The sequence below is a fragment of the Capra hircus genome, chromosome 2 (assembly GCF_001704415.2).
Source record: "Capra hircus breed San Clemente chromosome 2, ASM170441v1, whole genome shotgun sequence".
Classification (NCBI taxonomy): Eukaryota; Metazoa; Chordata; class Mammalia; order Artiodactyla; family Bovidae; genus Capra; species Capra hircus.
In genome coordinates this window covers 7,653,210-7,670,300 of record NC_030809.1, presented here as the reverse complement: position 1 = coordinate 7,670,300, position 17,091 = coordinate 7,653,210, and the positions used below count along the sequence as shown (strand labels likewise).

Here is a 17,091-nt window from a genome sequence, read left to right as displayed (position 1 = left end):
CTCCAATATTCTTGCCTGGAGAATCCCAGGGACGGAGGAGCCTGGTAGGCTACAGTCCATGCGGTTGCAGAGTCGGACACGACTGAGCGACTTCACTTCACTTCAGTTCAGTAAACCTCTATGTGCTACCTTAAAATTTCAAGCACACACTCTTGACTATGTAAGTACTTGCAAGCACCACTACAGGTTGGTCCAGAAAAGTAATAAAGATGATAAATGATTAAGACATAAGATCTGATGAAACTTTCACAGAGAAAAACATGTGATCTGGAAATCTGAGGAACAAATTGGTCATCAAAGAGACCAAAGGCTCTTGATGTAGAGAATAGCCTTCAAAATAGCAGGAGGGACTTAAACTACCTGCAAAAAAACTTCAAAAAAAGTTGGTCTTCCCTGGTGGCTCAATGGTAAAGAATCTGCCTGCCAATGCAGGAGACACGAGTTCAATGCCTAGTCTGGAAAGACCCCACATGCCACGGAGCAACTAAGCCCGTGCACCACAACTACTGAGCCCTCCTCACACCTCAAGGTCTGATGCCCACACGCCCTAGAGCCCAGTTCTTAGCTACAGAAGCCACTGCAATGTGAAACCCGTGCATGACTAGAGGACAGCCCCAGCTTGCCGCAACTAGAGCAAAAGCCCAGGAAGCAGTGAGGGCCCAGCACAGCCAATAAATAAAATTATATATACAGTCAATAAATACAATTACATATGTATATATTATATATATATATATATATGTAGACCTTCACCATGGTAAAAATATTAAACGCTAAGACTGAAGGTTTCTTTCTAAAGCTTAATTAAAAAAAGTAACCTCAACCAAAGTCACCCAAATAATTCCAGCGAACTAGGATCTGAATCCAAGACACTATTTCTATGGCACAGGCATAAGCTTTAATTTCTAACAATTACTATTTCTGTTTATCCTATCCATCCCATTGCTTCAACTAAAATCAAATGTTTATACATAATCATTAATCTTACCCAAGATTAACCTAAAATATCAGAGAACAGTCCTCTAAGAACTAAACCTGAAGACAATATGATTGCCTCAGGATCCTCACATTTGTTTTTGTTTCACTGAAGCAATTAACATGGAATGTTTAACATTTATATGATTTTGTTTAACAGACACTCATATTCAAATTTCTCTAAAGATTTATTTTAAGAGGCAGTAATGGCCATCTAATCATCTTTGCTGAGGCAATCCAATCAAAGAATTTAACTATACTTTTTATTAATTCTACCTAATAATAAGCCTTTTGGACAAATCACTGGAATGGCTACAGAATCTAGTGATTAGACAGTCCAGTGATTATTTAATTAGTGATCAGTAGCAAGACTGCACTTAAAAAGTATTAGCCTCCAATTAAAATAAATAAATTTATATTAAAAAACATGCATTTTAACAAATTCAAATAGAAAGGCCTTTAAAATTTTAAACATGCAAAGCTCTTTTCTGGATAGGTCCTCTTCATTTTTAAGTGTCAGTGACTCTTCAACTCTAAAAACAATATTTTAGGGAATCTAGTTTATAAACCTGCATATCAAAGTGCCACTTTAGAGAACTGGGTTCTGAAATGTGTACTTGGATGCCAAAATGCATTTTCCTCTAAGAAACATTAAAAAGTGGTTATGTTTGCTATATATTTGGCAAATAAATGCCTGTAGAGTAAATAATGCAATTGAGCTATAACATTATATTTTCCCCCCACAGAAGCTTGTATTTGGAGTTTTATCCTGATTTAATCTCTACAATGGCTTGGCTAAAAGTCTTGAGTCATTACTGACATAATCAGTGCTAAACATACTCCCTACTCTGGCTTCTTTAATAAGACTAACTGAATCATATCATTATTAGTACTATGTTTCATCAGTGCTTGCTTGTTTAGGAAAGATTTTTCAACAGTTCATTTTTATCTTAAAAAAAAAAGGAGCTTATTTTTATGTTGATGTTTCATTTTTAGTATTCAAGGGGGAAAATCATTCTAGCATGAAGTCTGAAATCTCTGAAGTCACCGAAAAACCAGTATTTTAAATTTATTTCAGTAGTCCTATTAATCATTAATCTTGCAGACTTGCTTGAAAGATCAATCTGGTAAAGATAAGTCACTCTGTGACCAGAATTAGTAAAAGAATCATTAAGTATTTACAGAGCACAATTTAAATTGCTGCACTGATCTCAACTTAAAATTATCATCACCACTATAGGTATAGATCCTCTGGAAACATATTTCATTAAATATTTCACTGATTTCAAAGCACTGTTTTATGTACTAAGATAATGCCAATTTAACTATGACATGCCATTGATTACAAAATGCTTCCTTTCAGGTAAGAATGTGTATTACATTCCAAATAGTTTACCTTTAATTCTCCAAAAGTTTTCCTTCTTTCCTTCCACTCCATCCACCCACTATTAACAGTAGAACCTTAAGGCCCTGATTGATAACTACCACAGGAAATACGAAAGTAAAATATATCACTTTTCAATGGTATCACTACTCTTATTAGCAGTGGAGACACGAAAGGAATTTCTAAAATCATACTACCAGGTACAGAAGCTGAAAAACTTGATCCTGCCTCCATCTCTCTCCCCTAGCAATCAAAACAGGCATTTGGGGTTAGGAAAGCTGGGAGACATTTTTCAACTGGGAACCCAAATTCTAGTCCTGGCTGGTTGACCTTGACCATAATCACTTAACCTGAGAACCTGTTTCTTGATGACAATCTCTCAAGTCTTTCCTAGCTCTGAAATTTCATCACAAAGGGTTGGGATCGCTTTACTATAAAAAGCCATTTATCTCCAAGTAGTTAGAACCAATGTTCAGCTTCAGTGGACAAAAGGCAGCTCTCACTACACTGCCCACAGTCTGTTTCTTTGGTTGGGTTTTGCTTGGACATGGAAGACCTGCCCCATCAGCTCCAGGAATATAACTGGTCCCCTGCCTTCCACCTTCCCTTCCCTTCACTGTGACTTGTTTTCAAAAAGCAGCAGTCCACTCTTTCTGACCACATATCAAAACAAGAGGTGGTACCTGTGCAGACCCTAACAAAGGTAATAAATAATGCTTAATCAACCTATTTAATAAGGATTCAGTCCTTCCGCTCAGGTACTTTTTTATTCTTTGGTGATATGATGTACATAGGAAAATCATAATCTGATATATGTCTGCAAGGTAACATTCATAACATTTTTTTTTTTTACTACACAACTTTCTAGCTCTAGAGAAAGGAAAGTATTCAGAAGTGCAAAAACTTCACCAGAAAAGAAAAATAGGTCAGGACAACAGGCATCAGTGACTGGAAACTCCTCAACAGAAAGTAATATGGGATGTGATTATTATGAAAGTAAGTCATCCTAAGATACCCATACTTAAGTCTGAATCTGGAAGACCTAAATGTGTCTCTGTTTTTATCCAGCTGTCAGTCTGATGAGTCAAAGCAACAAAACTGACTGCATAATATTCATGTTATCAGCAAATTAACCTGCTGAAGTTCAGAAATAACCTATACATCTTTACATATTACCATCTGACAGTATCCTCACCCCTCACTCTGACAGCATGTCTACACTTCACAGTAACAGACTGCAAAACAGCCAAATCTGTCTTTCTAGATATCACCATATTGCAGTTGTGGGGACAGGGGCTGGTGGAGGGGTGGACACAAAGAAAGCAGCAGGGTACTGATCAGAAATGCTGCTCTCGCCAACCTCAGAAAAACACAGCAGTCAAGATTCTGCCTGGGATATCCCCATGTTTTTTCATTTATAACCTGAAAACTTAAATGAGATCAGAGCAATCCCAGTATATACTAATCTACAGATTGCTCCTTAAAACCCAGATACTCTAACATTTCTTTTATGATCTCACCCTTCCCCCTCTACTCACCTATCAGGTTGCTTATCATTCCAGCCCTAAGTACCAGAGGCTCAACTCAAATGGATACCATAGCTTTTCTCCATTGTGTATTTAACACTTAGGAAACAAACACCAGCAGACCACAACCTTCACTCAAAACTAACATAGCATTCTACTTGCCTGGCAGGATCACAGATCATAAATTCCTCAGAAATCAATCTGCAGAATAAAGCAAGGACAACACTCAGAAGAACCTTGCCTAGAGCCTAAATTAAAAAAAACAAACCAGCTTTTAGGAGGACACCATGTCCCTCCCTAGAGAGTACAATACGCCACAGAAAGGAATTAAAACAGAATATTAAGTCCTCCAGTAAGATATCAAACAAAATATCTGTAGGGTATAAAAAAAGTTAACTGGTCTCATAGTAATAAAATGATCCCTTTACCATGACAACACAAACTTCTGGTAAGTTACCCCAACTCTACCAGCCCACGGCTGGTAACAGCACATTTTTCCACCTACTCAACGCCAGAGGGCAATGCTAAAAAACAGAACCATTTTACAGGTAAACTCCATTTCAGCAAACTCCCAAGAGCTTAGAGCAGGAAAAAAAAGGTGAGAGCCTAAGCAAATTTACGAAAAACATGACACAAATATCACCCAGCTAATTCATCCTTTGAAGGCAGTAGGGACAGCATGAAGAAGAACATACTGTTTTTATGTGATTTTTACCTTTACCTGAAGTTCTCCCTGGAGAGACAGAAACACGACTTTTCCTTGTACGGTTTGACTGCTGGGGTGTTGGGGAATGACGAGTTTTTGGCGGCGGAGTAGCTGGAGGTGATGGCCTATGCCTTCGCCTCGGAGGACTTGCTGAAGGAGATAACCTACGAGTTTTTCGAGGAGGGCTGGATGTCCTCTTCGGAGGCTTCTTTGGCGGTGACCGGGAACGAGACGAAGAAGATGATGAACTACTCCCAGACAAGGATGCCGACGAACGCCTTCTTCTGTGGAACAAAGTCCTCATGTTCATTAACTGCATGCTCAGAGAGAGTGACCTTACAGGTATGTATGCACAGTTTACACAAAAATACAGCTATTTTTATCCAACTTTTGAGTTTATGTAGCTAAGCACATAAATGAGTTTGCTTTTTTAAAAGAGTATGAAACAAAACCATAACCCAGGGTAGGAAACAGCTAGTTCTGAGACTAACTAAATAACTTATTCTGATAAATGCTTCTGTTTGAGTTGTCTCTCCCATAGTTGTAAAATGTCAAGTGCTATACAACTAACCGGTCTCTTCTTGCCTTAGGAAGAATGAGTGTTTTGGAGTCTGCATACAAAATTGGGGTGGCAAAGTATTTTTTCATTCAATAACACAATGTCAAGCAACCTTTTATGTTGCATTAAAAAAAAGCACAATATTAGGAATTCATTTAGCTACATAAACTTAGAAGCAGGGGACTCTCGAATTCTGCGGCAAAATCTGTGGTAAGTTCTGTTGCAATTATGTGTACCTGCAGAATTCACCTTTGGCGGAAGAATTCCTGAGAACCTGAAAAAAAGAAACCCTACCTTAAGTGTGAGACAAAAACTGGCTGAAAGGGAATCTTACACAATCTGCAAATTATCTTGACTGCTAAATGGCTTAGTAAGCAATTCAAACACACTGTTTGCAAAACTCCAGTATGAGAAGTAGCTGTTTCCACTAACCTTATACTACAAAGCACCAGCATTACTTTTCTCCTAAGGAGGAACAATAAATTTTACAAAAGTGGGATGCCTAAAATTGACCGACCATTTACATCTTTAGTCTCTTCACTGTAACATCAATTCCATAATTTCTAGTAGTACTTATAAAAAATGGTCCAACATATCTTGACAACTCCTCCCTGGAAAAAAATATTGTCTTTTTTTGGTCTGTTTCTGTCTTATTTTGGCCGCACTGGAAGGGTTGTGGAATCTCAGTTCCTCAATCAGAGACTGAACCCGGGCCACATTAGCTAAAGTGCCTAATCCTAACCACTAGACCACCAGAAAATTCCTCCAAAATATCTTCTTTAAAAATATGGGATTCTGGAAAACTTCAGACTGCAGAAACAAAACAAAATTACAGAGCTTATTATCTCCAAGTTGATTTGGTTCCTTGAAAAACCTGAATAGACTCAAAACACAAAAAATTCTGTCCTAAATATAATCTGAAGCACAATAACCAGTTCCTTCTAAAAACAGGTGAAATGCATAGTCAAGAAGGCACAAAACTCTGCTACCAGTACACTACACCTCTACTCGAAGCAGGTGTGGCAATAATCTTTTTGTTCAAAGTGTTTGATCCTAACATTTTACCTTATGCTAATTTAAAAATTATTTTTAAAAAAGAACACCAGTATTGACAAAGTGACTTTTATGCCAAGTCTCTTCAAAAATTGGACCAAACAGCCATTAATGGTTATTATCTACAGAATGAGACTAACTTTCAAATCATTTCATTTCTACTTGAACTGTTTATTGTTAAGTACTCATTATTTCTTTAATATGGAAGAAACATTAAGGTATAATGGATTATTTTAACACTCCAGCATTTTTGCCTAGGAAATCCCATGGTGGGCTACTGTCCACTGGGTTGCCAGAGCTGGACACGACTTAGTGACTGAACAGTAACAGAAGCAGTTTACTGACTCTATAGTCATCTATATTCAGAAGCTAGTGGTAATTAAAAGCCAAAGGGAGCAGGTGGACAATTCCCTTACTTGGTTAAGATTTCCTGGTAGGGTCCAAAAGGGTAAAGATTAACACAAATACCCAACAAGATGGTGAACGTCTTGTTTTTTTTTAATCTTCTAGCACTGGATAAGTGTTATCAGTCAAAAATAACAGCATTACACCTCAAATGAGGTATCCCTTCATGAGACATTACCTATTATTGCTCATGAGTTCTTTTTTTTTTTCTTTCCTGAAGAAACACTAACTCAAAAATTAGCCTGAAACAAACACAATGCACTTTTGTACACCTGACAGCTCCAAATTTAGAAAAACCACCCCCCCGAACCCCCAAATGCTCACCGTCTCACTGGAGATCTACTCCTTCTATGCCTTGGTGGAGGAGGCATTCGTCTCGGTGGGGTCCTTCTTCGAGGAGATGGCCGTCTTCTTGGGCTTGGCCGCCTTCTAGGTGAGTAAGATCTGCCACAACAGAATTAGAATCTGAATAAACCATACGCAAGGAATGAATTCCTTAGCATAGTTTTCTCAACAGCTACATTTAAAAAATGGATTTCAAGGGACACCATTTTTTGTGTGGAGACTTTTAATAGAATGTAGACCGTGTTCTCAAATTATCTCTGAAAATCCAAAACATAAACTGTGCTAAATTATTTTCTACTGCTTTGAAATAATTTACCTAATTCTACCTAAGAGAACAACACATAAAAATTCAAGATCTATTCAGATCTTAAAGCCACTACTCACCTTGATCGAGATCTATGGCGCCTTCTTGGTCTAGTATGAGAAGGAGAGCGAGAACGTGTCCGGGATCTTGACTTGGAACGTGACCGAGATCTTGGTCGGGTCTTCTCCTTTTCCTTTTTGGAGTTTTTCTCTGGAGAAGGTTCTTTAGGCTCTAGTACTGGTTCAGTCTTGGGAACTTTCAGGATGTCACTGTGGGGTGGGGGGAGGGGGTTGAAAAAAAGCTTATTTTGTGCCTTTTCTACTTAGACTCCTAAGTCTTAATACAATGATATGAAAAAGTTATCTCTCTCTAAAAAGTTTTCAAAATCTATGAAGACATCGAGAAAGATGTATATACATCACTGAAATCCAGTGAACAACCAACAATTTTAATCACATGTATTTTTTAAGAGTGCAAAGGTGTCCGTGATATGGGGGATGGGGGAGCAAGTTACAGCATATAAAATCTCTGAAACAACACAACCGGCAGATAGCAGTGGCCACCTTTGGGTCATCTTACTTATACTCTATTACAAAATTTGAATTTCTTTTCAACAATCTAACTTTATAATTTTAAAAACCTGTAAGGAAAACAAGTTTACGTTTCTAACTCACAAGCATATTTATTGTCACTTAATAATAGCCTAAAACTGTGATATTTAAAAATGAATTTTTATGTACTTGCCTAGTAGAAGTGGCCTCTTGTACTGAAGCTTCTTTTACTTTCACTGATGGCTCTGGGAGCTCTGGAGTTTTTTCCTTCTTCTCTGGAGCAGGGGAAGGGCTCCGGCTTTTGGTTCTGTGACGGGGAGACCGAGAGTGACTGCGCTTTCTCTCTCTCCTGACAGGGGAAGATCGTCTTCTGGGGGAAGGAGATCTGGACTTGCGTCTAGGATGAAAGCAATTTTTTTTTCAGGTTTTTTAAATAAAGTGGACCAGGGAAAAGGGTCAAAAGAAGTGAGGTTAACCTTTTACGTTCACCGTTATTGTCTACACCTGTGCAACTCCCTATAGATACAAGATATCCTCTCACGTTTATTTAATAGGAAAAGGGCAGAGAAAACACCAGAAAAACAAGCCAATGAAGGAGAACATTCTCTCGTGTAACAGTTTTAAGTGTTAATCACTCAGTCACGTCTGACTCTCTGTGACCCCATGAACTGTAGCCCACCAGGTCCCTCTGCCCATGGAGTCCTCCAGGCAAGAATACTGGAGTGGGCTGCCATTTCCTTCTCCAGGGGATCTTCTTGACCCAGGGACTGAACCTGGGTCTCCTGCACTGCAGGTGGATTATTTACTGTCTGAGCCACCAGGGCAGTCCCATAACAGTTATAAGAGAGGAACATACTGACTCAGGCTCTAGATTTAGGTTCTTAAATCATTCCGAGAGTTGAGAAGACCAAAGGACTTTTTACAGGAAGAGGATGTGTAAAAGGAATGAAACAGCTAATAATAAGAAAGCTGTCTGTTGAAAGTGAAAATCACTCAGTCGTGTCCGACTCTTTGTGACCCCATGGACTACACAGTTCATCGAATTCTCTAGGCCGGAATGCTGGAGTCGGTAGGCTATCCCTTCTCCAGGGGATCTTCCTGACCCAGGAATCGAACCAGGGTCTCCTGCACTGCAGGTGGATTCTTTACCAACTGAGCTATCAGGGACGCCCTGTATATAAATCAGATTTTAAAAAGCAGTTTACATCCAGAGAGATCCCATCGAAATTCATCAGGTACTCTTGGTATTGCACAAAAAATGACTAGGGCAATTAAAGCAATATGCTCTTCAGAAAAGGATGAATATATCAAACTTGCCTAAGAGAGCTTTTTGGGAAGAGAAGCCCCTTTTCCATTTCAACAATTGTTTCCCTAACCTGAAATAAAAGAGTAAATCTGGTTCACTTCAAATAGTTACCACTATGATTTGTGCCTAACTCTAGAAATACTGCTTCCCTGCTAACAGCTTTTCATATCAAGTATATCAATAAAAGGGACAAAGAAATTACTTGCTCTCTTTACTAATTCCAGCCAGCTAATTTATGAAAATATTAGAATCCTAAAAACGGAAAGCCTAATGGAATTCTCACCAGCACAAATACACAAGTTGAATCATGGATTAAAAAATGGGAACCTAACCATAGTCTCAATGGAAGGAAAAACAAAGCAAATATCTGTTTTGCATTCAGTACAACCATCTAAGAAAAGTACAATATGAAAGGCTAGTAGGTATAGAGTTCTAATTGAAAAAAAAAACAAAGAAAAAAGAATTGGAGTACATTAAAGTAACTCCAAATAATTTAAAGCAATATGAAAGACAAGTCGAGATGTTGATTTAGGACTTAAGGGACTGACTAATTTACCTAGATTTTAGAGATAATTATTATAGTCAAACGATGATCTGTCTTAAAAAAAGAAGTATCTTAGTCCGGAGGCAAGCCATAGCACACTATGAAAACTGTATGATGGAAAAATTTCCTGAATTGTACGTTAGCTTCCTTTTCAAACTATGTAACTTTCTGGACACAATATTTTAATACCTAAGGTATTCATAAAACATTAGGTATGCACCATATGTAAAATAGATAGACAATGGGAATTTGCTGTATGATTCAGGGAACTCAAACCAGGGTTCTGTAACAATCTAGAGGTGTGGGAAAGAGGTTCAAGGTGGGGAGGACATATGTGTACCTATGGCTTATTCATGTTGATGTATGGCAGAAACCAACACAATATTGTAAAGCAATTATCCTTCAATTAAAAATAAACATAAAAAACCCAAAACACCAAGTATGCAGATTGTGCCGTACCTTCTTGGGCTTCGAGAACGCTCCCTTTTTTCTCTGCTGCTTTCTTTTTCTTCTTTATCCCTCTTATCCTTGTCTTCATCTTGCTTTTTCATAGATGCCAACTTTTCTTGTTCAATCTGTAAAGATAAGGTTTTCAACGTAAACAGTTGACCATTTGAGATTAACGAGCAAACTGAAGACTGTACATCTGATAAAAACCAATGTTATATATAACTGTCTTTCACCACCCCAATTTTAGGTAACTGTCATTTCATCAGTCTCTGCTTTTCAGTAAGACTGGTCTTTTTTCATCCATACTAGACTGAATAACTGATGGCTCAGTGGGTAACGAATCCGCCTGTAATGCAGGAGATGTAGGTTTGATCTCTGGGTCAAGAAGATCCCCTGGAGGAGGAAGTGGCAACCCACTCCAGTATTCTTGTCTGCAAGATTCATGGACAAGAGGGACCCAGAGAGTTACAGTCCATGGGGTCACAAAGAGCTGGACACGACTGAGCACATGGCACTACAGGCAAACTTTCTGATTGATACTGAATACTTGCTGAACTAAAGAGAATGGCTGTTAGCTGTTCCAAGCTTACTAAGAAAAAAGAACTCATTTTCACATTTGTATTATCCACTCGTGATTTAAAATGTACTGCCCATATGAAGAGCTGTGCTTACCTTTTACACTGTTACTAAAGTTCAATTTTCTCTTAAGCTAAATGTAGCTAGATGTACTATATATATATACATACACACACACATATTTTCAATGTATATATATATGTTTGTGGTATGTTTTATAATATATATACACACACACACAAAACATATATTTTTAATGTTTATATATATAATCTACCAAATTATTGGACTCTGGGACAATGACATTTTAAACTCACTGTTAGGGCGTGGGGGAGGAATATGAAAGTGAGAGAAGTAGAGAACTGAAGTCGGACATTCAAACATATTACAGTAAAGAAAAACATACTGACCCTAGCCAGGACATGTAAAATTTAAAGTGTCTCAGCAGTCTGGATACTACTCTCTCAAGTCAAACATTACAAAAAAGTAAAGGTGATTTACCTGTCTCTGTTTTATTTCTTCCTTCTTCAGTTCTAGGAAAGCAGAAGGGATTCCAGCGATGTTTTCTTGTGCACTTAAGAGTAGGGGCCACAGTTCTCCCATAAATTCTCTAGCATTTTTCCCATTCAAAAACCCGGTCAGGTTGATTTGCATCATTTTCGAATCTGGATTCTGCAAAAAGACATGACAGGAAGAAAGACAGGTTACTTCAAAACAAACCAATCAACCAATCTAAAACTCATTTAAATTAGTATTTTTAAGTCTATCATAGGGGCTTAGATACATATATTCTTTACTATTTTAAAAATAGCTTTCCCTAGTAGTTTCTCAGCAATGTAATCTCTAGGACAGATTACCAAATTCTCTCTCTCACTCTACCAAAAGCCATCAGAGCAGCCTGTTAATCCTTTGTGGATTTCATAAGTATTTTTAGACTATGGCTGTTAGTGGGCCTTACATTTATCAACTTTAAAAACCAACATGGAACATCCACAAATTCTTGCATTTACTAACAAGGAAAGTATCTGCTTGTCTGGAAATTCTCCCTCATTGAGAAACAGAAAGTATACAAACTGTTCACTTCTAACACTGTGAATAGCTCTCTATAAAATATCTATTGTCCAGTTATGCATGCACTCTGTACCTTTTGAAGACTAAGCTGAATGTTTCACTTCTATATAAGGAAAATCTATTATAACAACACCTCAAATTCTCAACTGTCCACAAAGGGCTCAAGAGGTCATTATTTCTCAGAAATAACTGGGTTTTTAAATGCTAAATCTGTTGGTCAAGCAACAAGGTCCATATAACAAGCACAGCTCAATAGCACAAAGCAAGTACAGATTCCAGGTGTCTTCAGTTTCTTCTTGGAACCTTGGGGGTTTGGAATCGCCAAGTCCCCTGTAGAGAAAGATGTTCCCTTGGCTTGCTTCCGACTCCCTACTGCAACTCAACCACCTTGAGTTTAATGTTATATCATTTATCTAAATTGCAAAAGACGAACAAGCAATAATGAGTACACAACCACAAAAAAAGAAAAGATTGTTTAAAAAAGTTCTAAACTTTAATCTCATGCTCACTATAAGGGGAATACTACCAGATACTTAAGGTTTTTAAATGCACTAAAATACAAATCAGTAAAGCATTTCTCCAATAAAATCTATCTTTAATCATCATTTAAAAAACGTTTTCCCATGTTCCTGGTTTTCTAAGTAAAATGCATACATTTTAAGAGAAATATGTTCTTAAAATTAAATACTATTTGCAAATATTCAAAACAAAATGTAATTACCAAATTATGTCTTAAAAATAGAAATACCTTATCAGTTGAAATGCCAACTGTTCTGTCAAAACACAAGGGCGAACTCTTTGGGAAAAGGATTAATGTAAAAGTAAATTCACATTGGTATATTTGCCAAAAGGTTATATGGTGCATCTTACTCTCCTTTGGGTTGTCGTGGCATAACAGCAAACTATCTTATAATAAACTTGTTTTTAAACATCAATTCTATTGTCATCTCATATCTCATGTATGAAGAAAGGAACAATCACATCAATTGGGTCTAACAATACTGTTAATTTATTTTAGTCTGAAGTTTAACTATAATGCAAACAAAATATTCTGTGCCTAAAATGTAATCGCTGACTAGCTGACATGCAGCTACAACTAAAAACTTTAGTTTCTTATCATTTTAAAAACAATATCCAATCAAATCAGAATTGCCCCTCATGCTTCACATAAAAGTCCATCTCATAATAGTATTTCTAAAGAGCAGTGTATAGATTTACCCATTGCTCTTTCCTGTTTGTATTTTTTGTTGTTGTTGTTGTTGATGTTCGGCCACTTTACACAACTCACCTCCAAACACACACTGCATCATCAAGGGAGTTGGGTCAGAGCGACATTGGGACACTCACTCTGCTGTGACCTAATAAGGTGATGGTGCTATACTTCAGACGCAAGGAATAACTTCCATTTTGGTTCAGGCCTTTTAAATCATAAATCACATTATCATTAGAAAATTGCTGTCAAAGTAACTTAACATGTAACAGCAAAATTACAAACAATAAGTTTGATTTTTCACCTGTGTATCTTTCAAAACTATGTACCTTCACTAAACTTCCAGCCTTAATAGTTGTTTACAAAGTGAATTCTTTTCACAACAAACATTGTAAAATAACCCTCCTATATTTGTACTCCATAGAAAAATTCAGTTTCCATAGATTCACAAAATTATGTCACATATTCAGAAATAAGAGCCATCTGTATATTATTACCTTCACTTCCAGCTGGTTGAATATAAACTCAATCACAACATCATCTTCAAACCCAAGGATTTCCGTTACTCGTTTTGTTATCCAAGGCTTTATAACCTCCAAATTTACTTTGCTCATGTCCACCTGATAAAAGATGCAAGCAATTATTACTGAGTACAACTTCACAATCCTGAAAGCTCACATAAGAATTTTATTTAACAAAGTTCCCTTGCTTATGATTCTTTGGTTTGGCATGATACAATTTTATTAACAGCTCGTTCTTATTTGCTTGTGCCAGTCTCCAAGTGTTTGCTATTGTTGCTAAAAGATGGAAAATGTTTAATTATAAATGTTTTCCTAAGTAGTCATGTTACAGTCCAGCTCCAAAACAACCAAAATGTCTGAATCAACTGTGCTATAAAAGTGCAGAACAGTTTAACCAAAAGAATACCTTTTTTTCTAGGCATTCTGCAAATTTCAGCTGCTTCAGTAGCTTCTTCTGTTTGTTGCTGAACCGATTATCCTGTTCTGCACTTGTTCCCTGTAGGAAGAGAAGCACATTTCAATCAAGAGCTCAAAGTTAAAATCCTATTTTTTTATCTGCTAATGATGGCTATGACCTTTAGTTTTGAAATAGGGTAATCAAGTAAACAGAAACATCACAGCTAATATTCACAGGTACAAAATGTACACTCTTTCCCCAACATAGCTAACATTTCGAAAATGACTGTATTTAAAAATTACAAAATATATGCTCACTATAACAAGTCAAACAAAATGCAGAATATAGCATAAACCTAACATCTCCCCCATAACCAAGTTACATTTGATGTATATCTTTTTCACCTCTTTCTATGCTAAGACATTTAAGGTTCTTCTTGGTTTGTTTTTCTAAATGAGAACAGACTGAAATATAGTAAATATTAACATCCTTTTTAAACAAAACCATTACGCTTCATCCTCTTCTGAAACCCAGTAGCATGCTTGCAAAATTATTGTGACAATGCATATCAACAGGGGGGAAAGGAAAAAGAACACCCTGAGACTATGTTTAGGTTTCACAACTTTTAGAACTTGAGATGCATGAAAAACACAGTAGGTTTACTTTAATAAACTCAATTTCTGCAAAGAAACTGGAAAAATGAGAGCTTTCAAACACTACTTGGACCATCAAGTAATCACTATGAGTTTTGTCATTCCTAATGGCCCAATTAAATACGGAAATAGCTGGCTGTGCTATGAAAACTACCGAATGGTTCACAGAGTTGGCCACTGTCCCTTGGAAAGTGATCAAGAAAATTCTTTCAGGAAGGTAAAGAACGTGGATCAGAACCCCAACTCTGCCACTACGAAAGTCATATGTCCTCAAACTTACTAAACCTCTCTGAGAATGTTTCCTTACTTGCTAAAATCTATTCAATATCTCACAGGGCTGTGTATATCAGAAATTATATACTTAAAGTAACTGGCAGATGGCACTAGTCCAGCAAATGAAAGCTACTATTTCTATCTTACTACCTGAATGGCCGTGTACTAAAGAATAACCACCCTAAAATCTTAACTCAGCTTAAATCCAATCAATCCCTCTAAGGAACTGTGGGCAGTATATATTGTACCCTTCCAAATTTTTACCAACACTAAAAGCAAACCTCGTTTTTAAATTTATCAACCATCTTGCTCTTTTCCTTTAGGAATTCTTTTCCATGGGAAATAATGAAAATATCAAAAGAACAGGCTTATGTTTAAAAATATTACATTAACACTACAAGAAATACTCAGGATTTACTACAAAATACTTTGATAGAATTTGCAGTGTGAAACTTTGATAAACTCAACTGAAACTATCATTACATAAATAACTATAGTACTGTTTGCATAACCTAAAAACAGTCATATACAGTCAACACTGGCTGTGTGGAGTCAAACGCCTGGAATAACACTTCAACATTTAATGAAAAAGTAACACATTTAAAGTCAATTGAAAAGAAATTTCAACGCTGGTTCTGGAGTGTCAAAAGCTTTCTTTACTGAAGTCCCGGTCTTCCCCTCTTTTAACTTTTCCATTACACACACACACACACACGCTGCATATTTCATACTCCAGGGAGTGGAAGAGCCAACCTATATTCTGACTTAGATCAACTGGTCTCTACACGGTCCGTTCAGCATTAAAAAGAACCTGCAAACGCTAGATCTCTTAGTGTCACTTGCCAAACCAGGATCTAGATCTCGACTGGGTGCTCATTTCCTACAAAAGTGAAAAAGGGGATGAACAGGCTCCAACACGCGCTCGATAAATTATGGGCCCTGAGGGCTAATTTCGAGGCGGTAACGTCCCTGCTTGCAAGTGATGGGCCCGCAGACCCTTGAGAATCTAGAGGCATCTTTCCTACAGCAGACTTTCAAAAGAGTAAAAAAAACTGGAGAGGTGGGGGGACGGTGAGCGGGAAGGAGAGGAGCAGATCCGTTCCATAATCCCGCCTTCATATACGCGCACTTTTTGTTGCGCTCTCTCCCCGCAGAGTCTCGAATTCAAACGTTTTAAACACAAATTATCCGCGTTCCCCTCCCTGAAAGAGATATCAAATTGGGCGGGAGCTCCCGCGAACTCTGACCCGGAGCCTTCCCGAAGGCTTAGACCCGGGTTGGGGGCGGGGAGGGGGGTCGGCGCCCGCTTTCTCAAGAAAAGCTGCTCAACGTCGCTTCCGGTCCACGCTCTCCCGAGGCGGTACCCCCAAACCCGTCCTCCCCAAGCCCCTTCTGCAGCCAGTCACCTCAGGGTTTCCCTCCGGCCTCCCCCCAAGGACTTCCTCCTCGCGGGCCCACTAGGCCCCAGGGCCCGGCGGGACGCGAGGCTCGGTCTGCAGGCCCCGTCAGGCAGGCCGGGAGGCGAGGTATCGCTCCCTGCCATTCCCGCCGCCATTTTCCGGCGACCGTCGTCGCCGCCGCGTAGGGGGGACGATTCCGGAGGAGGAGACTGCGCAGGGGCGCACCGGTCCCCGCCGCAGGGCAGGGGGGAACGTCCGTTGCCACCGAGGATCCTCAGGATCTTCGAAGTCTCTGTTCGCCGGCTACCCCGTCCTGAGCTTAGGCGTCCTGCCGGGCTTTGCAGATAACCCCCCCACCTCACCCCAGGTCCCCGCGTTCCTACTTACGCGGAAGAATCCCGCGTCCATCTTGCTGCCTCGCTCGGAGATCGCTCCCTATCCCAAGGTGCACCGCGCCGCCGCGACGGAGGGCGGGACCGGCAGGGAAAGCCGAGCGCCGGGACGCAGCGCGCGGCGCTCCACCCGCCCCTCCAGCCAACACGAAGCTGCGCCTGCTCAGTATGATGAGCGCCCGTCACACTTGCGCACGCGCGTTTTGTAAGGCGGGGGGACTTGCTACCAGGCTCTGGACCTCCCCATTGGCCGGCCGGTGAGGAGAGCCTCGCGATCTCAGCCAATGGGAGCGTGCGAGAGTCACTGGCTCGCCCTGCCCTGCGAATCCTTTTGTGGTGCTTGAGTAGCCCCGTTCGCCGAGATGAATTGACCCATCCTTCTACCCGTAGTCGGGGGCCTCCTGCTTTGGGGGTTCCATGGAGCGTTTCAAGAAAAAGACTGTTACCTCAGAGTGACGCTAGTGAGGCCGCCGTTGCGCAGAGGAAAAGC

The 17,091-nt window shown here is 39.1% G+C and overlaps 1 protein-coding gene across 5 annotated transcripts in view; it reads right to left on the bottom strand.

The window, feature by feature from the left end:
• The window catches only part of SRRM1 (serine and arginine repetitive matrix 1), a 28,562-nt gene extending 11,862 nt beyond the window's left edge, over positions 1 to 16,700 (bottom strand). For 3 of the 5 annotated variants that reach the window (XM_018055934.1, XM_018055954.1, XM_018055942.1), the window contains exons 1-9: positions 16,597 to 16,700; positions 13,893 to 13,982; positions 13,463 to 13,585; positions 11,186 to 11,356; positions 10,118 to 10,233; positions 8,002 to 8,205; positions 7,338 to 7,526; positions 6,933 to 7,052; positions 4,601 to 4,875 (exon numbers count right to left, since the gene is read on the bottom strand). In XM_018055934.1, coding sequence (XP_017911423.1) covers positions 4,601 to 4,875; positions 6,933 to 7,052; positions 7,338 to 7,526; positions 8,002 to 8,205; positions 10,118 to 10,233; positions 11,186 to 11,356; positions 13,463 to 13,585; positions 13,893 to 13,982; positions 16,597 to 16,617 — 1,309 coding nt within the window. In that variant the 5' untranslated portion in view covers positions 16,618 to 16,700. Of the gene's footprint in view, positions 1 to 4,600; positions 4,876 to 6,932; positions 7,053 to 7,337; positions 7,527 to 8,001; positions 8,206 to 10,117; positions 10,234 to 11,185; positions 11,357 to 13,043; positions 13,174 to 13,462; positions 13,586 to 13,892; positions 13,983 to 16,596 lie in introns of all 5 variants that reach the window. The other 2 variants (XM_018055960.1, XM_013974264.2) reach the window with 2 other exon arrangements.